The sequence below is a fragment of the Trichechus manatus genome, unplaced genomic scaffold (genome assembly GCF_000243295.1).
Source record: "Trichechus manatus latirostris isolate Lorelei unplaced genomic scaffold, TriManLat1.0 scaffold00090, whole genome shotgun sequence".
Lineage (NCBI taxonomy): Eukaryota > Metazoa > Chordata > Mammalia > Sirenia > Trichechidae > Trichechus > Trichechus manatus.
Genome location: NW_004444026.1, coordinates 8,442,949 through 8,468,509, shown reverse-complemented (window position 1 = coordinate 8,468,509; position 25,561 = coordinate 8,442,949). Strand labels below are relative to the sequence as shown.

The following is a 25,561-nucleotide window of genomic DNA, read 5'->3' as shown; positions in this document are numbered from 1 at the left end:
ATGGTATATTCAATATTCTTCTCCAACACCATAATTCAAAGGCGTCAATTCTTCTTCGGTCTTCCTTATTCACTGTCCAGCTTTCACATGCATATGAAGCAACTAAAAACACCATGGCTTGGGTCAGGCACACCTTAGTCCTTAAAGTGACATCTTTGCTTTTTAATACTTTAAAAAGGTCTTTTGCAGCAGATTTTCCCAGTGCAATATGCTGTTTGATTTCTTGCCTGCTGCTTCAATGGGCATCGATTATAGATCCAAATAAAATGAAATCCTTGACAACTTCAATCTTTTCTCTGTTTATCATGATGTTGCTTATTGACTGGATGGGACTATGCAAATAAGATGCTAATGGACCACCAAGGGGACTGGACAGCTCTGCTAATAATGTGAATAAGGTGAATGGCACCCTTGTGGAGGTAAGACTAGGCAAATAAGGTGTATGGAACCCTAATGACGGGATTGGTCAGTTTTGCCATCCCGCTAGGCTTAGAATGAGCCATCCCAGAGGCAGAAAGGGGAGACCTCACTATCACCACGAACGAAGAGCCAGGAGCAGAGCACGTCCTTTGGACTTGGGGTTCCTTCACTGAGAACCTCCTAGACCCAGGAGACAGACAGCTGTAACATCAGAGACAGAGCAAGATGGCAAGAAGCTGCGGCAAGTGCAGCAGAGAACCAGCAACAGCAGAAGCAGAAGACTGGCAAGATAAGGCATGGTGGGCTTTCCAGCCCAAGGGGTGAGAGAGCTAAGCACCTTAGGGCAAGAGGCTTCCTGGTAGAATGAGGTGTCTCCAGGCACCTGTCGGAGCTAGGCTTGCAGACCCAGGAAGCGAGACAGCTGAGGGTCTTCAGGCTGAGGCTTACTGGCAGAGTGGGGTGCCTCTGGGCACTTAACAGTGGGGCTAAAGAGCTTTGTAACATTTGCCCCAGCAGGGCAGAGGCTGGGTGGGCCCAAGAGGCCCAAGGAGTCCAATGGGCCAAGAGGCCGAGGACCAGGCAGAGGCCTGCCTGTGGACATGGCTGAGAAGCTGTCCTGACTGAGGAACTGTATTCTGAGTCGTTACTGATCCTGAACTATAACCTGTTACTTCCCTAATAAACCCCATAATCGTGAGTATTTTCTGGGTGTCCTGTGTGGCCACTGCAACAAATTATCAAACCTAGCAGAGAAGCAGAGGGTGCCAAGGGAGGGATGGCTTGTGTTAGAACTGGTAAAAAGGTTGGAGAGAGGAGGTATGTCTGACCTCCGCTTCATAGGCATCAGCTTTGGGCTGATGCTGATGGTGATTCTCTCTCCCCCTTGTGAAGTTAGAGGAGGTCAGACACCCCCACCATGCCATTTTTACATTAGTTCTCACTGATAAACGCTTCTTCAAATTCCAGTGGGGCTTTAAAGAGAACCATATAATTTAGCACTTGATTTCCCTAACTAGACTGACTGCTAACTTCTGGAGGGCAACAACAATAATGATAGCTATCATTTTTTGAATATTCATTATATGCTGGGTATTTTGAAGAGTACTTTACAAGGATTATTTTGTTTCATCTCCACAACAACCCTATAAGATAGACCCATTTTGCGGATGGGGAAACTGAGGCTCAGGGAAGTTAAAAAACTTTTGTGCAAAGTCGTGGAGCTGAAAATGACTGTGTCTTCAGTTTTGGTATCATTCACAGTACCTACCTAGTACTGTGTCAGGTGCATAGTAGGACAGTCTATAATCTTCCATATTTCTCAAATCGATGGCATCTCCAGGACAAGACTCTGACCATCAGAGTCACACTCAGTATTTGGTGCCCATGGAAAGACTCCCTTCCAGAGCTTCATCCTTTTCCTGACCTTTTAGCATTTACTTTATAATGCTTTTAACTACACCACTGAGGACCTGGATAAATTCTAGTAATATTTGAAGAGCTGTTAGCTCCCTCTTGCTCCTCATTTTACTTTGTTAATAGCCACCGTCAAACTACATATACACTTGGCTTAGCCCTAGAGGCAAATGCTTATCCATCCATCCATCCACCCACCCACCCAGTCGTGCATTATTTTATCCATCCATTCAACCAATATTTTCTGAGCACCTATTCTGCAATGAACACAGAGAAATGCTCTGTGATTGGCCCTATGGAGAACAGAAAGATGAGTCAAGGGAGCTGAGCTACCTCTCTAAAAATAAGGCTCATGCATATAGATGACTCCAATGCAAAGTAAAAAATTACATCTGTGAGATAAGATAGTATAACAGACTATGAGAGGTCACAGGAGAGAGAGATTACTCCCACAGGGTGTCAGAAGGGGAAAACAAAAAAAGTTTCTTGGAGGAGAAGGTATCTGAGGTAGGCCTTGAAGGATGCCCAGTGTGAGGTCATGGAAAATTTGAAAAGGGGATTCTTGAAAGAGAAAGCAACATATGGGAAGGTGGGGATATAGAGAAGCACTGGATTTGTCTGGAGAACAGCAAGTATGACTGAACTGAACAGTTTATGAGGTTGAGGTACGTTTGGGGTGGGAAGTTGGGGCCAAATTGTGGAGGCATTTAACCCAGACTAGGGAATTTAGATTGTATTCTGTGGGCAACAGGGGGCCGTGAAAGGCTTAAAAACTTTTTTTTTTTTAAGCAAAGAAGTGACACAATTCACAAAGTACTACAGGAAAATTAATCTGGCTGTAGGCTGGGAAGTGGATTGGACAGGAAGAGGCAGTTCACAGGCAGACCAGCCAGGAAGCTGTGGCAATGATTCAGGCAGAGGATTGTGAAGGTCTAGACTTGGGCAATGATGGTGAGGATGGAAAGGGGACAGATGGGAGAAATCCTAGGGGCAGAATAAGCAGAGCAAAACTTGATTTGGGGAGGCCCCAAAGGAGGAGCAGGTTGCAAGCCTGAGCCTGGAAGTAGGAGGGGAACAATGAGTTCACTTTTTGACAGGCTGAAGTCAAGGTAGGTGCATAAGTGAACAGGTGGGGATGTCCAGGAACAGGCTGGAAAAGGAGCTTGGGGTGGGGTAAGGGCTGGAAACCAAGATTTAGGAGCCATTTGCCTAGAGGTGATAGTTGGGACGTGAGATTGCCAAGGAAGAAAGAAGGTAAAAAACAGAATCTTGGGAACACCTAGAAAACTGGAAGAGAGAAATAGCCAGAGATGGCAGAGTCAGAAAGGGTGAAGGAAAACTAGATCGCTTTTTGGGAGACAGCATATCTAGTGATTCTTTGTATTTTCAGCAAAGTGTCTGACACAGAGTACGTAAGTGTTCAATAAATATTGGGAGAGAGGGTAGGGGGAATGAAGGGGAGGAAGGACTAAGAAACTAGAATGTTACAGAAACCAAGAGTCTGCTGCTGTAGAGAAGGCAAGGAGAAGTGCCCAAGGAAGTGATATGACTCCAGTTTGGCTATCAGGACCTTGGTGGCCTCTGAGAGCATGTTCAGAGGAACAGGGAAGCCTCCATGTTAGGGATTCCAGAGTCAGGGCATGACCAGGACGCACAGGCAGCAGAGATGGAACTCTCAAGAAGGGTGATGAAGCGCAAGAGGGAGCTAGAGTAACTTTGGAGGAAGCAAGACTGAGGACAGGTGTTTAAGGAAAAGGGAGACTTCAACATGTTTGTAGGCAGCGGACAGGGAACAGTTGAGAGGAAGAGATGGAGGCTGCAGAAAAGAGGGGCATTTGATGAAACAAAGCCCAAGCAGGGAGAAAGGGATTCAGTCCAAGCCTAAGTGGAGGGTTAGCTTTGGAAACAAAAATGCATGCTTCCCTGAAGGGAGAGGAAAGGGATAGAAGTGAGGTAAGAGGCGCATTTAGAAGGAGCCAGCTGGGAGGCTTCTATCTTCCCAGTAAAAGTGTGAGATATGGTCATGTGCCGATCTTACGGCTGGGGGAGGGGTGAGACTTGAAGACATTAGAGAAGGTTTGGAATGAGCACTGTGGGGACTTTATACAGGTGAGCCTTAGAAAGGGGCCAGGAAGAAGGGATAGCTTCAATGTGTTCTGGAGCCTTCTGCTGAGCCTAGGGCTGGCCCTGGCGTCCGTCCTTCCCCTTGAACACCGCTGGGGGTGTATAGAGTGGGACAACGACTGTCTATTAGTGTGGTAACTGCCCACGCAAGGAGGGAGGTGAGGGGGTCCAGGGTGAGCCATGTCACAGGTTATACATTGAGACCCACACTCACACATGGGCAGATCCTATCCCAAGGGCATATCCATTCAGAAACTTGATTCAAAATAATGATGGTCATAATAGCTACTGTTTATGGAATTTCTACCTTATGGCTGGCACTGTGCTAGGTATTTTATATATTTTCCTCCATTTAATTCTTACTTTGCAACCCTGTGAATTGGCTATTATCTCAACTTTGAAGATGAAGAAATTATGACTTAAATAGTTAAGTAATCTGTCAAGGACACACTACTGTGTGGAATTTAAGCCTGCATCTGTCTGACTTCCAAAACCATGCTCTTAACCACGATACCACCCTCGGCAGAACTGTGGTGTGACTCACTAAGCCTCTGGCCTCCCGTCTCTGCTCTGCCCCCAGCTGTCCACAACCCCATGCCCGTCCCCAGGGCTGGGTCTTGCCCATTAGCATCCTCTACCAGGGCTCAGAGCCACATTCCTTCTGGATCCCCCCCGCCCCCAGCCTCCCTTTTCCCTGTATGTTAGACAGCATGCTGGTAAATTACTTCCATGAGGTGCTAATGGCTGAAATTATGTTCATGTATTACCCGACCCCGGTACATCTGCATTTTAATTTGGGGCTAGCCTTAAGGAATAAAGTTCTTATTGGTAAAATTTTAGGCTGTGGAAGGCCAGTAGGGAAAATGTTTGGGGAGAAGTGTTATGTGTGTATGTGAGAAAGAGTTTTTTTGGCTTCTCTCACTCAAATCACACCATGCAGACAACTACCTACTCCACCCACGTGTAACTCCCTCCCCCAAAGCTAATTTCCTCACACATCAACACCACTTGGCCTCCTCTGTCCTGACCCCTTCCCATCCCTGCACACCCCTGAGTCCCATAACCACCGTGAATGAAGAGACCAAAAGGGCAGACTGCAGGCAGGAAGGGAGGGAGGAATGGAAGGAAAGGGAAAGAAGCGCAGAGGAAGGTGAGCCCAGATGGCGGAAGGGACATCTCAGCTGCCCTGGATCTTGTCTGATGCCAGCCAGCGGGGTTCTCATCCCTCCCTCTGGGCCCCGCCCTCCCCCAGCTACGCATCCTTGCCTTATCTGAACCACCAGCCCAGCCCCACCTCACACCACCCACCTTCTCATCTCCCCAGCAAGGCAATTAGAGTCTCTCAACTCCCCAGGATGTGGGTGATAAGACCCGCCCACAGTGACCTCCAAGTTTTTGCCCACCGATTCCAGTGGGCTCTGCTCCATGCAGGGGCTGACCCAGGTGACGGCTTGCTAGGACTTTTAGAAATGAAGGCTGGACTGATAGAATCCACTTGAGGCCCTCCAGTCCAGCCTCTGCTTCTATCCTAAGACAACCACCACCACTTGCTCTGTGCCAGTCACCGTGCTAGGAGCTGTCCAAAACTCCTCTCTAAACTTCACACAAACCAGCAACGTAGTGATTACTGCCCTTATTTTAGAGATGAGGTTAACTGAGAGGTTAACTTGCCCATGGCCACCCAAATAGAAGCCAAGCTGGAATTCCTACCCTTGCCTGTCTAACGTCAAAGCCAGTGAATGCTCTTTCAGTGAGTCCCCAGAGACCCCACCCCGTTAGAACTCTGGACGCAAGTCCCATGTGCTAACCTTGTATGGTGGCGCCACCCACAATCCTGCTTGCTGACCTCACTTACAGAAAAGGAGCCAGGAGTCTGGGGGACTTGGTCTCTGTGCCCTATAGGCAGGGTCAAGCAGGCTGGGTGCCAGCTAGTGCAGAGAGTAAGCAAGTTATGAAATGAGTTGAGATGTCCAAGTAGGTTGGGGTCAAGGTGGGCAGAATGCTGCCCCTCTCCTCTGTCTCCAGTTTCATTCACAGTGTGCCTGCCTTGTTCCCTCCCTTTCTCCCCCTGCTTCTTTCTGCCTTCCAGGCCCCTTTTCTTTTCTTCATCATCATTCCTCCCTCCATCTCTGCTTCCCTTTCACCCTCTCCTCCTCCTGGCCCCACCCCCGCAGTTACTGTGGCAACAACTCCATGCCAGAAATAAAGGCAGGATCCAGCTAGGTCGCTGGTTCCCAAAACAGCATCCCAGGGTGAGGAGGGGAAGGGAGGGGAAGGGAGGGACCAGTGGGAGGGACCAGGCCTGCTCCCAAGGGGTCTGTGTGTATGTGTGTGTGTTGTGGGGTGGGGTGGGGCACCCATGCTCACTCCGGAAAGGATATGGGGAGAGCAGGGAAGGATTCGGCTCACCATAACGTCCCCTACCTAGACCAGCCCTGAGCCCTGGGCACTTATCACCAGCCTTTCTAAGGCTGGCAAAGCCTACCCACCTTCTCTCTTTTCTCATTTTGTCCCTCTCGCAATTTTTTTTTTTTTTTTTTTTTAACTCCTGGAGCAGTGGTTAAGAGCTAGGGCTGCTAATCAAGATGTCAACAGTTCAAATCCACCAGCCACTCTTTGGAAACCCTATGGGGCCGTTCTACTCTGTCCTATAGGGTCGCTATGAGTTGGAATCAACTCGACAGCAACGGGTTTGGTTTTGGTTTCTATCTGCTAGGGCTAAGGCTGGGGCTCCTCTGATGCCAACACTATACAACACCCTCTCACACTCTGGTAAGGGATCGGAACCTGGGTCCCAGCCTGAGGACCCACCTGCTCACCTATTCTCTTGAGGCCGATAGGACTGGGCTCATGTGCCCCCTTTCTCTCCATCCCACCCCATATAAATATGCAACTACTCATCCTTTCTTCTGAAGGTCTCTCTCTTGCTTGGCTTTCCATACTCTCTCCATATATACCCTTTCTCGGAAGAGTCCCCCTCTTCCTAGGTTCCTCCAGCCCCTCATGCTTGCTTGGTCCTTAGTATGCTCCTATTTATAGCTGGTCCTGTTGGCAGGTTGTGGTGTTACTTGTACAGGCTGGATTGATAGTGCTGGGGGTGAGGAAAGGGTCTTGCACCCTACATTCAGCTTCTGGGCGCACCCCTCTTCTGGTCTTTACACACAAACACATGAACTCTGAGAGAGGAATCCCTACAGACATCCATCCACAGGTGGACCAACTGAGCCAGGTGTTGGACACATGTTCACAGAGAGGCCCCCCCCCACTGAGCAGGCTCCCATATGGACGCACAGGCTCTTCACTCATACAGGCAGAAAGCCCCATGCTGAAACACAGTTGCAACACTCATGCACACGGGGAGACTCCGCAGCCCTGCTTTGCAAGATCACGCTCCCACTCTCCCAGTGAGGCTCCCACACAATGGGACACAGGGCACACAGACACCCACCCACACCCACCAACCAATCCTTCCCTTGGCACCACTCTCTACACTGACAGCCACCCACACCACGTGCTGAACCCCCTCCCCGAGCTGTGCACGTGTACAGAAGCACACACAGAACCCCTTCAGTTACCCATGCCCTGAAGGCTCCCTCATGTCCCCCATTCCCATAGCTTGACTGCCTTCCTTCTCCCAGACCTGCTGCTGCTCCCCTGACTCGCACACCCTAGCACACAGTCCCCAGTGAGGGAAATGGCAGATGAGTCTACCAGAAAGGGCACTTGGCCTGCCAGGCCGAGGGAGGGGCATAGCTAGGGAGAAGGCGTCCAGGACCCTAGGAGGCTTGCAGGTCTGTTCGGCCTGCCACTTCAAGCACTTGAGCAGCTAGCACCAGCAAGTGCTGGGGTTAGGGCCTGCCACCCTGCCCCGCCCTGACACTGAGCGTTTTCCCTCATTTGGCCCTCACCCCAGCCTGGCGAGCCACCGGCTAGACGGGGGCTCCAAATCAACTGCATTTGGCCTCTCTGTGAACTGCTCCAACCCCCAAGGGTATCTGTGGAGTGGTAGGAGGTAAGCAGGCAATGGCTTAATCTTCCCATTATTCAGCAAAGAAGGAACAACTCCCCTGCCCACCCAGCACTCCTATAGGATCCCATCACTTCAATTTCTGGCCAGCATGACTAGGTGGCCAGGGAGAATAGCCAGGGAAGGGGGCACTGGGGCGGCTGCAGGGGCCCCAACCCCTCCTCCTCACATCAGAAAGAGGATTGGTCAGAACAAACCCAGCTAGTCCCAGGGTCTAGCCACCCAGGTCCATTCTCCCACTGAACCAGGGGCCACAGCTGACCCCCTTCCCTAGGGAATCCTGCCACCACCCAAAGCCTCACTCACAGGCAGGTGCTGTGGCCCAAAATGTCCACAGAGGGAAAGAGAGGCAGGTGACCCTGCCACCTACCTTTTCCCAGACAAGGTGGCCCAGATGCTCTGAGGTCCCGAGAGGCGTAGGCCCAGCTCCACAGGCTGCCGCAGCTTTTTTTTCTCAAGAGCCTAGGTAATAGGCGCCTCTTCCAGGAACCCAGCCGTGCTCTCCCAGAGCACAAATAACAGAAAAAAGCCGGCGTGGGGTGGGTGGGGTGGGAGCTGGTCTCGGCTGAGCAGTCTGATCTCCCCACAGGCCCCCCACCCCCCTCACCCCCACCCAGTTTCTCCACAAGCCACAGCCGCGCAGATCCCCTGGTGCTGGGGAGTCCGTGTCTGGTAGGCGGACGGGCAGGCAGGACTGCGGGCGGGCCCTGGCTCCCCCCACACGCCCTCCCAGCACCCTCCCCACTTTCAGCTGATAGCGTGTAGCTGCAAGCAGGGGGTGTGTGTGTGTGTGTGTGTGTGTGTGTGTGTGTGTGTGTGTGTGTGTGTGTGTGTGTCCGTGTTGCTTGTCTACCTCGGCTCTGCTGCAGCTCAATCCGTTTCAGACAAGAGGAGCATTAACCCGGCATCATGACGAAGCAGAATCCGCCGCGTTGCCCTTTTCCCCTTTCCCATACCTCACTCCACGTACGTGCACACACAGTCCATCAAGCCTCGCCGCATTAACAGTCAGTGAGTTCAAATTGGGGGGTGGGGGGTGCTCCACTGGTAACCGAGGGTGACAATGCCTGATTTCTCCAAAAACCTGTATCTCCTACCCCACTCCGTGGCTGTTGCCACCACCTAACAGCAGCAACAGAGGCCTCTTGGGTCCCAGATACTCCGGGGATGCTAAGGGACATGCAGTGGGGGTGGGAACTGAGATGCCATTATTGATCAGTCAAGGGTTAACTCTCCTGGTGTGGGACAAATGGGAGGCTGCAGGGAAACCAGGTCTTCAGCACTGGAGACTCCCACTGGCCCGTTTGGTAACCTGAGCCTCCTGGGAACTGCAATGGGGCACAGCAGTGTGAGGAGAAGGACCCCATTTCTCTCCAGGGCAGCTTCATAAAAAGGGAATGTCTTGCCAGGTGATTCCCAGGTTCATGCAGGCAAAGTACAGGGTTGTGTCTTCCCTGTGCCTGGAAAACATCAACCACCCCAGGGCCCTGTCACTGGCCTTTTGGTTCCCTGTGGGCTCAGAGCAGAGCCCCAGGCTTCACTTGTGCCCCACCTGGGGGACGGATGGAAGTGCACTCAGACGGCTGACCCCTCGCCCTGGCCCCAGCTTTCCCTCCACCTCCACTAGCAGACTTGCCTACCTAGGCAGCCCTTGCTGTTGCCCTGGTAACTGCTGCCCACAGCCGGTCAGCTGATGGTATCAGCTGTTGTTCTGGAAATCTAAAATCTGGGGAGGGGACTCTGGGGTATCTGAATGGAAAAATCACAGGGGAGGGTCTTGAGGGGAGCAGGAGAGGATGTGCCCCAGGATCACTTTCGCAGAGAGAAGAGGACAGGAGGGGACAGGTAGGGACAGGAAGGGAAGGGTGTATCTGGTTAGTGAAAGACAGAGGAGAATGTAATCCTGAAGGGTGGGCTCCAGAAGGAAAGGAGAAATGAAGACAGGCAGGTAGCAGAATGGCCAGCCAGGAAAGAGCAGATAGAATCCAGGCTTAGCTGCCTGGGGGGCAGGGAGTGTGGGGGGGCAGGGGGCAGAGGCACCGTGGAAAGGTACAGAAAAACCTGGGGGTGGGAGAAGAAATGTCAGATGGATCTAACCACAAAAGAATGGGCCAGGAGAGTGATGTGGGTGGGGGTACACCTTTGATGTGGCAAAGAGAGGGGCACTAGCCTTGGAGGAGGGGCTAACTAGGCCCGTTTCTTGATCTCCAGCCCTGGCCTCAGGCCAGCCTCTCTGCTTTCTGACCCTTCAACCCCACCCTTATGGCCCTTGAATCAGGCCTGCCTGAAAGAGAGAGAGGTGATGCCTGGCCCCATCCCAGTCCTGAGCAACTTCCCTCCCTCCATCCCTCCGTGAGACCAAGGACCAGGTGATTGTATACCTCAGCTATTTAGGCTGCAAAAACCTTGTACCTCCCCTGCTTTTCACCCTCTACCCCTAGACCCCACACCAGGAGATTGGTCGTCTGGTGCAAGGGTCCCCAGAGGTGGGGATGGAACAAGCTGATGCGGGAAGGACAGCCGTGGATAGGGCCCTGGGGTGAGGTGGGCCATGATAAATGGAGGAGGGGAGCATCCTTCTTACAGAAACAAGCATGGAGCGTGGAGTGGGGGGACCAAGGGGAAAGGGCCAGAGGGAAGAGGAGGAGGGGAGGGTTCTCCAGTACCTTCAAGGACCTGGGGAGTGAGGCAGGAGCACGGCAGCTTCCTCGGTGACATACACCTCCATCCCTCGGCGCATCTCCTCTCCGCCTCCCGTTGCCAAGACAACCTGCCGGCAGCCCAGGCCTGGCTTAAGGGTGATAGGGAGGGGGAGGAGGAAGAAGCAGTGGCTCCTACTGCCTCTTCCTCAGTTATGGAGGGAGGGGGTCACTTAGCTTCTTAGTGCTGGGGCTGGGGGCTTTGGGGAAAGCTTCAGGAGCTAGAACGGCATTGAGCCCCAAAATCTCCCCCTCTTCTTCCTCCTTAAGGCTCTAGGATTGGATGCTGGGGTGGCCTCAGAAGAACCTTAATTCAGGGCCAGACAGCAGGCTGGCCTTGGAGGGGAGGCAGTACTGGCGAAGCTCCCCTATTCCAGAAAGCTGAGGGGGAAGTGAGAAAGGGTGATAGAGACAACAGGGGAGAGATGAGGAATTGGGGCAAAAGTGGGCCGTGTGCTGAAGGGCCAGAGGGGTGGCTTCCCACAGGAAGGGGAGGCCGCTGGGCACTGGCTGGGGTGGGCATGGGGCTGTAGGCCCAGAAGTCCATTCCCTACCTGACCTCTGCTATCCCTATCTGAGCACCTCCTCCAAATCTCAAACCCTCTCTCATTCCTCTCCACCAAGAGAAAAGTCAAACCGATAGCTCTCTTCCAATCCCACAAGGTCCCATTCCCAAAGCCTCCCACGCCCAAGCCCCACACCCCTTAGGAATCTCCCTCTGCCGGATCAGGCCACCTTGGAACCAAAGGGGACTGCAGAGTTAGGGCTCCCTCTGTCGACCTGAGGAGTGGTAGCTGCCAAGGTCATTCCTTCTGAGACAGATGGATCCTGGGTGTATGTGCGTGTGCATGTACGTGTGTGTGCATGCGTGTGCATGTACGTGTGCGTATGTGCGTGTGCCTGCGTGTAGTGTGCGTGTGCGTGTGCCTGCGTGTGCGTATGTACGTGTGCGTGTGCCTGTGCGTGTGTAGTGTGCGTATGTACATGTGCGTGTGCCTGTGCGTGTGTAGTGTGCGTGTGCGTGTGCCTGCGTGTGCGTGTGTATGTGCGTGTGCGTGTGTAGTGTCCGTGTGCGTGTGTGTGCTGGCAGTGGGGCCAGCTGGTCAGGAGACCCTTCTCTCCTGTGCCCTGCTCCCACCTCCACTTCATGTCTGATCTGACCTTGACCTATGGGAGAGACTTGCTCAGCCTTCAGCCCTCCTCCTCCCAGGCAGCCCCTCTCCCCAACTTCTCTACACCTGCTGAATGACCCTCCTCATGACTGACCTGCCCTCTCTGTTCAGGCTGGGATGAGACGGGAGGCAAATTCTCCTCGCCAGAAGCAGGCAACACTGAACACCAGGTGCCTCTTAGTTTAGGCCCCAGGCAGGTTTCCTTGTAGACTGCGCTGGGCCATACCAAACACGTAGGAGACTGTGAATAGAACTGGCATACCTTTAGACTCAGGAGTCTCTTGAGGCCTTGGAAATGGGCACTTGTGTCCAAATCAGGGGGCGGGAGCTCCTGCCCCTCTCAGACAGGCAGTCCCAGGCCCCCAGACACCTGGTTCTTGGCGCACTTCCCCAGCAAGGTAACTCGTGCCAGATGTCCGGCTGGACTCTGGCCCTGCTGCCTTCTCCCTCCCCTGGGACTGTGCAATAGGCTTCTCTGACCATGTCCATCTGTCTCACTCCAGTGCCCCCCTGCCCCGCCCCGGGTACCAGCCTGCTGGGGACAGAACGCACCAGGGACACTCCCCCTCTGCTGTCTAAATATTAACCACTGGAGAGGCTGAGCTATGGCACCTGGGCACCGGAGAAGACTGGACTTCCTTATCTGACATTGGGAAGCCACCTCCTCCCAACTCTGAGCACTGGAATCTCCATCTCCCTGATCTCAGAGCCTCTGTCCTCCCAGCCTCAGCCACCAGAGCTGCCACCAGACCAGCCTCTTCCCTAAACCTGGGATTACGTCTTCTCTCAAAGTCCTTTTCTAGCTTCTCACTGCATAAAGACCAAGCTCTCCAGCATTCAACCTCAGTCATATCCCACTAATTCTCTATGCAAAATTTCCGTTCCAGCCACACTGATCACTGCTCATCTTTTCCTGAACACCTCTCACATTTTCCTGCCTCCCAGTCTTTCTTCTTATGCTTCCCCCTCAATGTTTTCCCCTTATATGTCTTCTTTGCCAACTGAAGTCCTGCCCACTTATAAAGATCATGCAAACTTCAAACCTTCCACTAAGCCTTTCCCAACCCCAGTCCCCAGAGGTCTCTCCTACCCCAGGACCCACTGTGCCTTGCAAGGGAGTGCAGAACAGGTGAGAATCAGACTCCAGCGTTCACTGGCTGGTGATCACGGACTATTTAACCTCTCTGAGTTTGAGCTTTCCCATGCATGACACAGGACAAATGTCACCTTCCTCACTAGGGTGTTACCTGTGAGCATGCTGAGCATGGTGCCAGGCGCATCTTCAAAACTCAGCACATATTAATGTCCTTATTTCCAATCATTCTTGTTCCTCTTTCACTCTTTTGGAATGTACACTTTTATGGGCTTTTTCCCTCTCCCCCAATCAAATTTCGAGTGGAACTGAGAGCTCAACAGGGCTGACACAATATCTTGTCCATCTTTTTTATTAACTGGAGGGTTAGCATGGTGCCTGAACCATATAGGAAATAAATATTTGAATTAACTGCTTAGGATCCCTCCCCACCCAAGTCCATGGCCATTGCCCCTGATATTTGCTGACACTAAGGATGGAGGGTGGAGGCAGATTCTGGCTTCTCATCTTGGCTCCACCTGAGGGTGCAGGGTGCCGGACCAATGATTTCCTTCTGGTGCTTCACTTGGTTTATTCCCTCAATAAATATTTACTCTGTATTTTATGGGGGATACCAAGACTGACTATGTCTGCTGCTGAGGCACTTATTGTCTAGAAGAACTATGGCATGAACATAAATAGCTGCAGTTTTGGGTGAACTGTGATGTGTGCCATAAAGCAAGGACAAGTAAAGGGCAGCCTGAGACCAGCAGTAGTGGAGATTGCCACTTACCCCTGGGAGGGTGAGGAAACTTCTCAGAGACAAGAGGATGGCCAGAGTGTGAACATACAAATACTCTAGATAAGGGCCTGCTACACAGTGGGAACTTCATGAACAAAGAAGGGAACGGAACGGTGTGTTTGTTGCAAGGATTCCAGTTTTGCCAGAGTCCTTAAAGGGTTTTTTTTTAGGGATGGGACTGGAAAGGGAGCCCGGACAGGACTATACAGTAGTCTTGAATCCATGCTAAGTTGTTCGTTGGTAATAGCATGACATGGTCAGGGCTGCGGTTTATGGTAAGGCAAGGTAAGATGAGCAAAATGTGTAATGTATTGGAGTGTGAGGGCATCAGGAGGCAGATAGACTATTCAGCAGCTGTTGCAGTAATTTAGACTGATCACGAAGAGGTCTGGCAATGGTGCAGAGCTTCAGAGTTTAGGAGAGAAAGTCACGTGCGAGGAGGTGATAGTTGAGATGTTGAGACTGCTCAGAGAGAGAGAGAGAGGGAGAGACAGCATGAAGAACAAGAAGGAAATAGAGTGGAAGAAACCATAGGGAACATTTCTGTGAAGGGATTTACAGACTCAAGAGGAGCCAGTGAAGACAAAGGTCAGAGAGGTGAGAGGACGAGCAAAGGCTAGCCTTTTGCATGCCAAGAAATAAGGCCTTTCAAGAAGGGGTGGTCTGTGGGGTCATGTGCTGCGAGGCTGAGGACTGAGGCAAGGCTTTTGGCCTGGCGACTGGAGGTCACTGGCCATTGGCATCAGAGGGGCAGGGCTGAATAGAGTGAGATAAGTAGAAGCCAGACATCATGGACTAAAAAGTGAGTGGATTTTCCCTTCTGACTTCCTGGTTTGACTCCCCTCTGCCTCATAGGGCCTTTTGGAGGACAGGATGGAGAAGGAAGAGATCAATATGTAGGCTATTCTTAGCCAGAGTTGTTGGTAGTCATATACGGCACGCTCCTGCCTCCTCCCTCTACTTTGGAACATCCTCTCTGAGATAAGTCCATCTTGCCATCAGCTCCCTCTGTCCACTCCCATACTCACACTTGCTTAGAACCTTCAAGGCACACAGAAGCAACAGGACTACTGTCAATGTGGGCAGAGCAGGTAGCCAGCTGTGGGGCTGTCTGAGGTATCTGGGGAAGCCTCCTTCCCACCATATACATATGTACATCAATCCCCTCTGAAGTTCCATTATGAGAGATCTAGTCCTTTGGAGTCTTCCTTTTAGCATCTGAGTTACCTACCAGTTCAGAGTGAATGAGCTAAACAGACTTCCCCTGGGTATGAAGAATGCCCCAGGGTATGGGCCTGGGAGCTGAGCAGAGAGGCACTAAAAGGTGTGGTGAGAAAGGTTTAGACAGCCAGCCGAGCCAGGGGCCCAAGCCCAGAAGCAGGTGGGGTGAGGGCTCTCTCTGAGATGCCACGGGCCTCCAAAGCTGCCCTCCTCTTTCACCCTTCCCCATTCTCTGTCTCTCCCTGCCAGGTCTCACCTCAAAAAGCAAGAAAGGAAACAGTGAGGGCTTTCTGGATCCGGCCCCCAGAGGCCTGTCTGTGCTGGGGAGGTCACAGAGAGGGAGGGAGGGGCCTGAGAGGCAGGGAAGAAAGCAGAGGCAGGACAAAGGGCCCAGTCCACCTTTGAAGCTCTCTAACCCGAGGGAGGGAGGGGTGGGGGTGGGTCAGAGAGCCCGGCTGGGGGAAGGCAGTCTAGAGTTTTAAAGAATGTCTCAAATTCCTGCGGAAGTCAGAGGGATTGTAAGAACTCCCCCTCCCCAACACACCTCCTCCCCCAGTACCCCCCAAAGTCCAGTCCTCCACACCTGGGGGGCCCCCAACCCTTTGTCCTGAAGTAATTGCTGGGTGTTGCCCCTGCTTTTAAAGTCCCATTGAACTCGCCAGTTATCAGCTGTGGCTCCAGACCACCCTCCCTACACACACCCCAGAAAACTACCCCCAACACATCCCGCAGTCTTCACTGGGATTAAGGCTCTTTGTGATGGGGGGAGAGAAAAAAAGCAACCTGGTGAAAAGCAATTATGACAAGCTGGAGGGCGGGAGAATGTCTGTCCTGGGGCCTGGGGGACCTCCCTCTTGGCTGCAGTCCCCACCTTCTAAATTGCCCAAGGTTGGGGGTGTCAGACTGCTCCAGTCTTCACCAACAGAGAAGTGAGTGACCCCCTCACCTTGGACGGCCAGTAAGGCTGCTCCACCAACCTCCCATTTTGACGAAACCAGACCCTTCCATAACGTCCCATTCTTTCCTTATTTTTAGACCATTCTTGGGAGAAGTGAGGAGAATAGATGTCTTTCAACCTTTTTCTTTTCTCTCCGTAAACCCCCTCCTAATGTTTTCTCACCAAGAAGAGGGAGGGAAATGGAAACTGAGGCTCGGGGTCCACCAGCAGGAGAGGGCTCATTGAGGGTGTCTCTCTTGAGGAGCAGACTTGGGGGTGGAGGCGCTTCTAGGAAGAGCCTCCCACTTGGCAAGATTAAAAGTGAGTGTAAAGAAGCAAAGAGGCGGTTTTTATGGCGTCTTAGTTCCATTCCTAAAATACACACCTGGAGGCTTCTGGGAAACCCCACCCAGAGAAGCTCTAGGTGGGGTATAGGCGCCTCACTGCCTTTTCTTCCTTCCCCAGCCCAACTCGGTCCCCCTACCCTCCTACGTCCGGCAATCCGGGTAAAGCCGAGCGGCCTCTTCTAATTGAGATTTCCCCTCAGGTGTTGCTCCCCTCCCGGCCCCCAGCGGGGACCTGGGAGAACAAGAGGACACATTCTAGCCCTCACTCCCCCTTCCGCTTGTCCAGAGACCTCCTCCCCCACCCTTCGACCCTCCTCACCGGAAAAAAGCAATCTTGCTACCTGCTAGGAGGCTTCAAGCGTCCGCAGGCCGCCAGGGCCTCGCTCCGGCCGGCCAGCCCCGCCAAGGGCGCCCGGGAGCGGCCCAGCCTGGGTCCGCAGGCCCCTTGCCCGCGCCTCTGGCCTGGCACCCCCGGCTGGCCCGCCCGACTCCACCCCGGCCCCGGCGGCTCGGGCCGGTCGAAGGGTTTTGATTTTCTTCGTCCCAACAGGTAGCGCGGGACGCGCGGTGAAAGCCGAGGAAACTGGAGCCCCAGCGGAGGGAGGAGCGCTCCCGCCGGTCCCGGGGGCCTGGGCACGCCCTGGGCCGCCAGCCTCCCTTGGGGCGGAGGTGCGGTGCCCTTCCTGGGGCACAGGGCCACCCTGCCACCCCATCCCCTTCTTCCCTGGGAGGCAGGCATCGTCCACCTGCCCCCTGCGGCAATGTCGGGCTCTGGCCCAGGCGCCCCCTGCGCGTGGCCCCTCCACCTGCCAGCGCTACGCCCTGGGCCTAGGGCGCGCTTATTTTCTTCTAGTAGCACGCGGCGCTTCTCTGTGCCTCTTGGGAAAGCAAGTTTGTTACAGTTGAGTTTGTGGTTGGATCCCCTCTGGCCCCCCTTCAGATAACCCGTTTGCAGGAAAATGGTTTTATTCTGGGGCTGAGAGTTGGGGGTGGGGGTGCAGGCCTGGGAAGTGGAATGTGAAGAATGGCCAACCCTCTTTTTCCCCTCTTTCTTTTTTCCTGGAACGAAACAAAAGTCCCTTCCTACAGTCTGGCCAGGAGGAATTTGGGGGCTGGGGGCAGACTGAGGGAGACACGAGGAGCGGAATTTGAGGAGAGCCACCTCCAGACGGTGTCTGCAAGGCCTTGAATCTGCTGACGTTGCCACTCGCGTCACGCAGCCCGGGCTGGGAAGCCGGCGTTTGAGTCCAGGGTAACACTACAGCCCCTCTCTTGGGGGTTTGCTCCACCCCCCGGAAGGAAGTCTATTCCAGTGTGAGGTCGTGGGGCAGCTGCTTTCTGGCGCTGACCGCTTGTTTGCTGCAGTCCTGCCGCTTTGCAGCTGGAGGCGCTGATGCTTCCTGGTCCTCAGTGGTCCGCCTTGGGGGAGCTGGTTCTCCTCCGTCTACCCCAGCCCAGTCTTTGGATTAGGAAGGGAAGGGGACGGGAAGGCTGGTGAGGGGCAGCTGCCCCGTGCCTCCGTGACTACGTGACGGGCTGGGGCCGCCGAGTGCGCTTGGTCCGGCGAGTTGGGGCTGAGCCCACAAACTCAAACTGCTTCTGCCTCTCAGCGTGGTTGGGGAAGGGCAGCTGGCCCTGGTAGAGGCGCTTGATGAAGTGGGCCTCTCGCTGGTTCTGGCGGCTGCGGGAGGCCTGACGGGGCCGGCCCTGACGCGTGAAGGCCATGAACCAACCCTCGTGCCGGGCGTTTTGGAAGGCGGTGTAGTTGTTCTCCAGTACGATCTCAGTGAACACGCAGTCTTTGCTCTTCCCGCTGGGCTGCGGGAGAAGGAGAGGAAGGGGGTTTGTCCACCTACCCTGGCTGGGTGATCTGCTTTTTTGGCCTATTTGTAGGAATGAGGAGGGAGCAATGGGAGCTGTGAGCCCGAGGAAGTTTGCCTGGTGGATAGGCACCCTTCTTAGAGGCCAACAGTGGGAGAAAGGAACAAGCTTTGCTTAGAATCAAATCTAAACTTAAGTACAGGCTTCATTTGGAAGTTGTGTACCTTGAGCAAGGCATTTAACCACTCTGTGCCTCAGTTTCCTGAGGTGGAGCATAAAGATCAGAGGTAATTATATAGTTCAGCGCATGCCCAGCGGCACCAGTATTTGAGAACTCTCTCGCAGTTTAAGTAATTGGTGTTGCTTGGTGGAGGGACAGGAGGCAACAGTCTATGATGGAAAGGGGATAGACATTTATAGACCACTGGCCAGGTGTCAGGAACCACACAGTCATCCATTTGATTCTTATAGATCGCTTGGGAGCTATGCCCATTTTTACAGATAAGAAGCCTGAGGCTTGTCAAAAATAAGTAAGCAAAAGGTTACTGGGTGAGCAACAGCCAGAGTTGGAAGCTAGGATTGTCTGATTCCAAAGGAAACGGCATTCCCCTTCACAACAGTGCTGGACCCACCAACGCAGATGGATGCAGTGTGCATTTTGCTAGTTGGATCCTGTGGACCCCGCTGAATTGGGGGAGCTTCTTGCCTTACATGAGTGCCCCAACTTTCAACCCTGATCAGCCCTTAGCCCTGAACACAGGGCCTGCAACATTATGCAGGTGTTAAAATATTTACTGATTGATGTTGGGGAAATACTCCATAAATCAGAGTCAAGGACCCTCATGGATCAGTCCTGTCAGAGTGCTGACAGACCCACTGGGACTCATTTAAATAGAGAAACCAGACAGTGGCTGAGTGGGTGGGGTGAGAGTAGAATAAGAAGTGTAGTCTTGCCCAATGCTTCTGTCTGTACCTGTGTGTGTTGGAGAGGGGAATGGGATGCTGTTGGGGCCCTGCATGCTCCCACCCCAGTAAGATTCATTCATTCATCTACTTCCCTGTCTCCCAGGCCTCACCTTCCCGATGAGCTTGCCCCTCTTGTTCATACAGATGTATTTCTCGCTCTCTGCCCCCTTGATGCGCACCCGGCTGCCAAACGTGTCCGTCTCCACTATGAGCTTGGCTGTGATGGGGGTGGGGGGGAGAAAGACCTCTGTCCATCTGGGCTGCTGGCACGGGGGTGTGGCAGGGGGGCCCCACAACCAACCTGACCTCCAAACTCGGGTGAGTGGGAGTGGGAACTGTCAGACCTTGGCCGACATGCCCTTGGGGGCCCTCCTCCTTCTCCTGCCTCTCCCCCTGCAGCCTCAGCTGTCACATGCTCTGTGGATGGACCAGGAGGCAAGCCAGGCAGGGTGCTGGGAGACTGGGCCAAGGGCTAGCGCTCACCAAACTTGTTGCCATCCTCAGCGGTGGCCGAGATGCGACGCCCGGTGACCTGCACGTGCTTGCCACTGGTCCGGCTGTAGAGCTGGTACTCGCGGATCTGCCGCCTGCTCAGCTGGTCAGTCATGGCACCCTGGTCCCTCACGTACTGGTTAAAATTAGGAGACGGGTGATTCTCCCCCTTTGCGGTTACCAAGGGAAAAATAGTGTCAATTTGCTTTGGGTAACACCACCACCGGTCCAGCCAGGGGAGAAGGGTGAGGAGACGAGAGTGGTGGGGGCAAGCCATTTGTCCTATCAGAGTAGAGGGTGCAGGCTATGAAGTGGGTACATGGCCAAGGGCTGGAGGAGGGAATAGCCACGATCTTTCCTTGCCACTGGGCGAGCCAGTTGTGACCCTTTGGCTCTGCACCCCACCCTGGTTGTCCAGCTTGGGGGGCATGTGGTGGTACAGCACAGACCTAGAATCATGACTCTGGGAGCTGGAAGGAAGCTTCAAGATGATGGTGTCCTATCCCCATGTTCTATGGAGAAGGCCCCCTGGACCACACTGCTAATTAGAGAAGAACTCCTACCCCTGCCTCTCAGATCAGTGCCTGTCCCCATCCTGGACCTCCAAGGCCTTGGTGCCATTAGCCAGGACAAGCTTTCTCCTCGCTCCTCCCCACTGGCTTTGAAGGACCTTGCCCCAGCAAGTGTGCACATGCGTGCGCGCGCACACACACACACACACACACACACACATGCAGCAGTGTGTCTGTTGAGAGCTCTGAGATAGGGTCAGGGGAAAAACCCAGACAGGGAGAACATCGTGGGGGTCTCTAAGACCCTTCTTTTTTAGGTTCCTGCAGGGCCCCTGTGAGCATTCCCTGAGAGCATTAGCCACGCAATCCTGAGCCACATGTTCACTCTCTCCTGCCTCTCTCTCCGCTGGGTGCTCAGGGCCCTCAGAGTCAGTCCCGCTCCTATCATTCCTCACTCCTCTACGGGGCTCTGTGCTTCCTTCACGGAAGGTGGAAGCTATCAATCAGCAGCTATCAATGGTGGCCCAGCAGCTCCTCCTGCCAGGCGGCCTGCCTGCACCACAATGTAACAGGCTCTTGGCCAGCTGGGGGTGATACCACCCTCCTGCTTCCCCTGGAGAGGAGGAGAGCTATTTCCACCCACTCAGGGTGCGAAGCCACGACAAGAACCTTCTTCAGGCTGGGCCTCTACTTACGCACCTGTAGCCCTAGCGTGAATGAAGAGAAACAGACTAGTTGCCTGCCCTCTCCCTCCCTCGAAGTGCATACCAGGATGTCATCTCCCTGGCTGCTTATGGTGGCCACAGTGCTAGCACATGAAGTGTACCTCGTTTTTGTCTCTCTCTCCCCCTGTGTTGGCTTGTGCTGGGCAGCCTTTCTCTGCCGCTGCCCCAAATCCCTAATTCCACCTTTATCCCAGGCCCAATCCCAACCATCTGGACGGAGCTAGACCCAGATCAGCATCTGTTAGGGGCCCCTTTCCTAGAGAGAGGGGGTGGGAAGTATCACCTTTGAGGCAGGGGGAGGTGAGGGAGTAGCTTTCTAGGCTGGAAGTTTAACCTGCTCAGGGTTAACCCTTCATGCTTGTCATTGTTTCTTTCCAGCTCCAGCTCCCCCTAGGCCAGGAGTACTGCCAGGGCACCAGCCTGAGAAGGCAGTGTCTGCAGGACTCCGGGCAGCCGTGCCCACCCCATGCCCCACCCTGGAAAAAACTGAGGAGAGCATTTGGGGTAGGGGACCTGTCAGGCCTGCCCCTCACTGGCCTCCTTGCCAGGGGGTGGGGCCTGTCATGCCAGGGACCCTTGGTGGGGTCCTGCCTGACTCCCCGGCCCCCAAGCCTCCTGGCCCAGGTTCAGGCCCTCCGCCCCTCTTGGCGGGCAGCCTCCTCTGGCTGTCTGTTCCAGGTCAGGAGCAGAGAGAGCCCCCCCGAAGCCCCCTCCTCTCCTTGTCCCCCTTCAAGCCCTGCACAAAAGCATCCCCACGCCCCCCCACAGCCCACAGCCCACAAGTCGCTCTCCCCGCGGGACCTTGCCTGTCCCTTTCATGTTCCCGCTGCGGGGGGACCTCCCCTTCCACTGCCGCAGACAGCTGCTTGTCAGACAGCCCCTCAAGCATGGCTGTGGTCCGGCCTGCTGGCCCCCCCTTGGAGGGGGGTGAGGGGGCACTTCAAGGGGGAAAGGACAGCTTTGCCACCTTCCCTGCGTCCTGAATGGGGCCTCAGCTGGGCCATAAACGCCCCGGCCAGCCGCACCATTGTGCTAATTCCCCTTCCAGAACAGGTTGGGCCCACCCCCAGCCCCCTCCCAGCCAGGCTGGGGGCTTTCTTCTTGCTCTCCCTGGATGTGTGAAGCAAAAGGCCTGGAACGGGGGCTAGAGCAAAAGGGGGAAGGAAAAGGGGGGGAGTTGTCTCTCTCTCTCTCCCACCCCCCCACTGCTTCAAAGGCAGCCCCTTTCCCTCTCCCAGAGAAAAGGCATTTACCTTCAAAAAAAGTCCCCACTGGATATGAAGAGAAGCGGGCCTCTGGCCTGGGAAAGCCAAGCGATCTCGCCCCAGCGCGGTTCTGGACCAGTGCATTTTAATAGCTGCACTTTTATGGAGGATCACAAAAAAGGGAGCAAGCCTCGAACAGGGGGCTGAGGCTTGGGGGTGGGAGGTGTGCGTGGTGGGGGGGCAAGACGGGGGACTGATGTGGGGTGGGGGGAGTGTGGAGAAACCAATCCTGAATCCTGTCCCAGACAAACCTCTCCGGGCTTGACCTCTTTGCTCGTAGGTGGGGATTCTCCCCACCCTGGCTGGGCATCCTATGTGCCCACTCGACTCTCCCCACTCCCCAGGACATCCATGTTGGTGGGAGTGGGGTGGTGAGTGGAATCCAAAAGTCGTTTTGCACTGAAACCTGTCCTTTCAGGTACAGTGCAAGTACCAGTCTCACCTGAGCTGTCATCTCCACCCTGTTCCAACCACTTCAAGTCTCCATCCCTCAAGCCTGGGCTGCCCCATGCACTCAGCTTTCTGGGGGGACCCAGTGCAGAGGGATAGACAAGCAGAGACCCCAGGGGAAGTAGGGAGTGCCCGTCAGAGGGAGCATCGCTCAGCAGATCTCAGTCACCTCCAAATCTGCCATAGCCCCTTCCCCTACCTCCATTGGTCCCACTGTCCCCTCCACTGCATAGGCTGACCCTCCAAACTTCAGAGCCTCAGATAAGGGAGAGGCCCGAACCTGCCTCTGTCCACCCTGAAAATAGAACCCCCCTTCATTGCCTGTGGTGGGAGTGGCGGTGGGGGAAAGCGAGTAGGGGACCGCCTGCCTACCTGAGTTTGACAGCAGAGAATCAATAGCTGCAAGCACCTGTGTGGGGAGACAAAACAGAGCCAGCTGTGGGTGCCAGCTGCAAGCACAGGGCACGCACCCAGGCACACGCTTACACCCCCTGCCCGGCCAGCAGTCCGCGTGGGCAGCCAGGAGTCTCGGTAAGATTAGGTCTGCCCCAAGGCTGGAAATGGCAACAAAACTCAAGTCAGCAATGCAACACACTTACAGAGTGAGGTTTGGCAGCAGGCAGGCGGCTCCCATCGCTGGAGAGATTTCTTGGGGCGGCTGCCCCCCTGCCCCCAAACTCAGGAGCAGATGTGGGCAGTCCCCAGGGGCAGAGTCCCAGAGAAGCCAAGGTCTCTTCGAGCCACAGGTTTTCAGGGGGGAGAGGAGGAGAAAGAGGGGAGGAGGAGAAGGAGAAAGAAGAGGGGGGAGGAGGGGGAGGAAAAGGGGAGGAGGGAGTAATTGGGAGAGCTGAGGTGTGAGGTGTCCACCTTCCTGTCCAGCGAGATTGCACAGCCGCCGCTGGCGGGGCTTGCGTGCACTGCACTCTCACCCTCTTGGCTGCCAGGCTCTCAGCTGGGCTACCCGAGCGCAGAGGATGGAGCTGCAGGCGCCTTCTCGATAAGGAGGCCGGTCCCTGCGGTCTCCCGCATTATTCCTGACCCTCAGAGACCCAGACTCAGGATATGTGTCAGGTGGGGGAAGGAAGGGCCCCTCCTCCCCTCTCAGGGTCAGCTCTCCACCCTCAGGTTTGGCACCCCATCTCCCCAAGGGCGAGTAGTAGGTATTGAGTCGGGAATGGGGTCGCTGGTTCTGGCCTCTGGGGGTGGAAATTCCCAGAAGCAGCCTTAAAAGGAGGAGCCTCCCTCCAGGGGGCAGGGGGTGGGCTTGGCTAGGAGCGGTTCCTTCCACTGCCTTTCTGTCACCCTTTGCTCCCCCTATCCGCTGTCTGGCCACCGGGAAGGAGGGATTAAGCCTGTCCCAGCTGGCAGCACACAGTGGGAGCAACAGGTTGGGGGCCAGGGATGGGGAGGAAGAAGAAGCTGGGTGTTGTGGAAGGCCCCCAGCATGGGGTGGGAGGCTGGCCTCCGAGACAGAGACTCAGGGCACAGCTGGGTGTACTGGCATAAGCCTCTTTCCTCTGGGCCTCAGCAGTTTCCTCTGGGAAATGGGGACACTGATGCCCTAGGGTTTTGGGGGACCAAATGAGATAATTGTACTCTGTGGACATCAAAAGGCATATATTCTGGGCCAAGGCCAGGGCCCACTCACCATCACCCAGACAGTGAGGCTGTCCCTGGAGTCTCTCAGAGCTGGAAGGAACCTCCCTCCCCATGTCCCCCAGCAGCTGTCTTAGTTGAAGTGGCTACTAAGCAGTTCATATCACTTTCTATATCCACACTGCTCTGTACAATCCGAGTTATCACCCCTGTTTTGCAGATGAGGAAACTGAGGCACATTTGTAGAGAGTTTGCTCAAAATTACTCAGCTAATAACTGGAGTAATGGGTTTCCAAAATCCATGCTCTTTCTACTCCCCACTATGTCTCGGACTGTGTCTCAAGCCTTTCTACTGCGCCCATGCCCTCCCAGGGCCCCGCACGGCATAGGTTCATTGAAGGGACCCTAGAAGCTGTACTGGGTTTACGGGACTAAAGGCAGTATCTGAGGCTCTGAAGGCTGGTGACCAGTTTGACACTGTGACCTTACTACACAAAGGTGGATAATGGTGCCTGGGGTGGGGCTAGTGCTTAGGGGAATCTGAGGGAAGCTTCCAGGCCTGAGGATGCGAGCTCACACCTCAGCTCTGGGCTCCCTGGAGCTCTGTGTCCTCAGGATGGAAAGAGGGGGAATGCTGGATGTGGATTTATTTACCTAAAAAGATGACTGGGAGGGTGAAACTCTCACCTCTAGGTCTCCTTCTCACCTTCCTGAGCTTGATCAATCCACAAAGTTGTCTGCCACCCCCCTCCCCCAAACACACAAACAAGGGCAGACACCTCTAGGGACGGGTCCAGCACGCCAGCACCAGTGGCTTCCAGCTCCGCCCTCCCTAGGCACAAAGTGCCCCCCACCCCCTGCCCGCCTCCCGTCAGGTGATTGGAATGAGTTTGCCTGAGCTGGTTTGGGGAGGGTGGTGCTAGCCCAGGCCCTGCATAACTGGCTTTTGGAATCAAACTCAAAGAATGTCAAAACTGGAAGGGACCTTCGAGATTCATCATCTGCTTTGACTTCGACTCTGTTTCACAGACGAGGCCCAGAGAGGGTCAATGACCGGCCCAAGGTCTCACAGCTAGTTAGTGGCACTGGTGGGACAAGGTGTCAGGTATCCAAACTCCCAGTCCAGTATTCACTGTCCTCCAGACCTATCCCAGACTGTCACACCTGCTTTGGCTCATGCTGGTCCCCATGCTTAGGCTGGTTCCCCCTGATCATTCCTAACATTTGAGGCCCGTCTTAAACTCTGCCTCTCCATGAGTCGGCCTCTCTGATGTAATTGGTTCTGGCTCTGGCTCTGTTCTCTGGAAACCTTTGACCTCATGCCCGCATCCTCACCAGCTCCCAGCTCCCAGCTCCCAGCTCCCAGCTCCCAGCTAGGGTATTAAAGGCTACCTCCACCTGACCTCAATCCTGGGGGGCCTGGACAGAGTCAACCAGTAAGAGAGCTGAGACACATGGAGCAAGTAGCTCAGGCCCTGGGGTTTCAGGGTGGAGGTGTCA

General features: G+C 54.4%; 2 protein-coding genes across 3 annotated transcripts in view; both read right to left on the bottom strand.

Annotated features, from left to right (window-relative positions):
- DMTN (dematin actin binding protein) overlaps window positions 1-8,511 on the bottom strand; it is a 21,875-nt gene extending 13,364 nt beyond the window's left edge. The window contains exon 1 of the mRNA XM_023736681.1: window positions 8,355-8,511. The gene's annotated coding sequence lies outside the window, so the exon portion shown is untranslated. The remainder of the gene's footprint in view (window positions 1-8,354) is intronic.
- Window positions 8,512-17,705: 9,194 nt separating this feature from the next.
- FGF17 (fibroblast growth factor 17) lies at window positions 17,706-23,144 on the bottom strand. 2 transcript variants are annotated; one of them, XM_004382103.1, is made up of 5 exons: window positions 23,065-23,144; window positions 22,838-22,874; window positions 19,505-19,682; window positions 19,132-19,238; window positions 17,706-18,052 (listed from the first exon to the last, which is right to left on the bottom strand). In XM_004382103.1, the coding sequence occupies exons 1-5, from the start codon at window positions 23,097-23,099 to the stop codon at window positions 17,759-17,761; spliced, it is 651 nt and encodes a 216-aa protein (XP_004382160.1). In that variant the 5' UTR covers window positions 23,100-23,144; the 3' UTR covers window positions 17,706-17,758. The 2 variants fall into 2 exon arrangements, with proteins under 2 accessions (XP_004382160.1, XP_004382161.1); XM_004382104.1 differs by having other exon boundaries at window positions 19,505-19,649.
- Between the last annotated feature and the right edge of the window lie 2,417 nt (window positions 23,145-25,561).

What these genes read in the sequence shown, in the direction of transcription:
- FGF17 (XM_004382103.1), bottom strand. Translation starts at nt 23,099, where the DNA reads ATGGGAGCCGCCTGCCTGCTGCCAAACCTCACTCT. An exon ending in TGAGGATGGCAACAAGTTTG is followed by an intron (nt 19,239 to 19,504) that starts GTGAGCGCTAGC and finishes CCCCCATCACAG; the next exon opens with CCAAGCTCATAGTGGAGACG. An exon ending in GGGGCAAGCTCATCGGGAAG is followed by an intron (nt 18,053 to 19,131) that starts GTGAGGCCTGGG and finishes CTTCTCCCGCAG; the next exon opens with CCCAGCGGGAAGAGCAAAGA.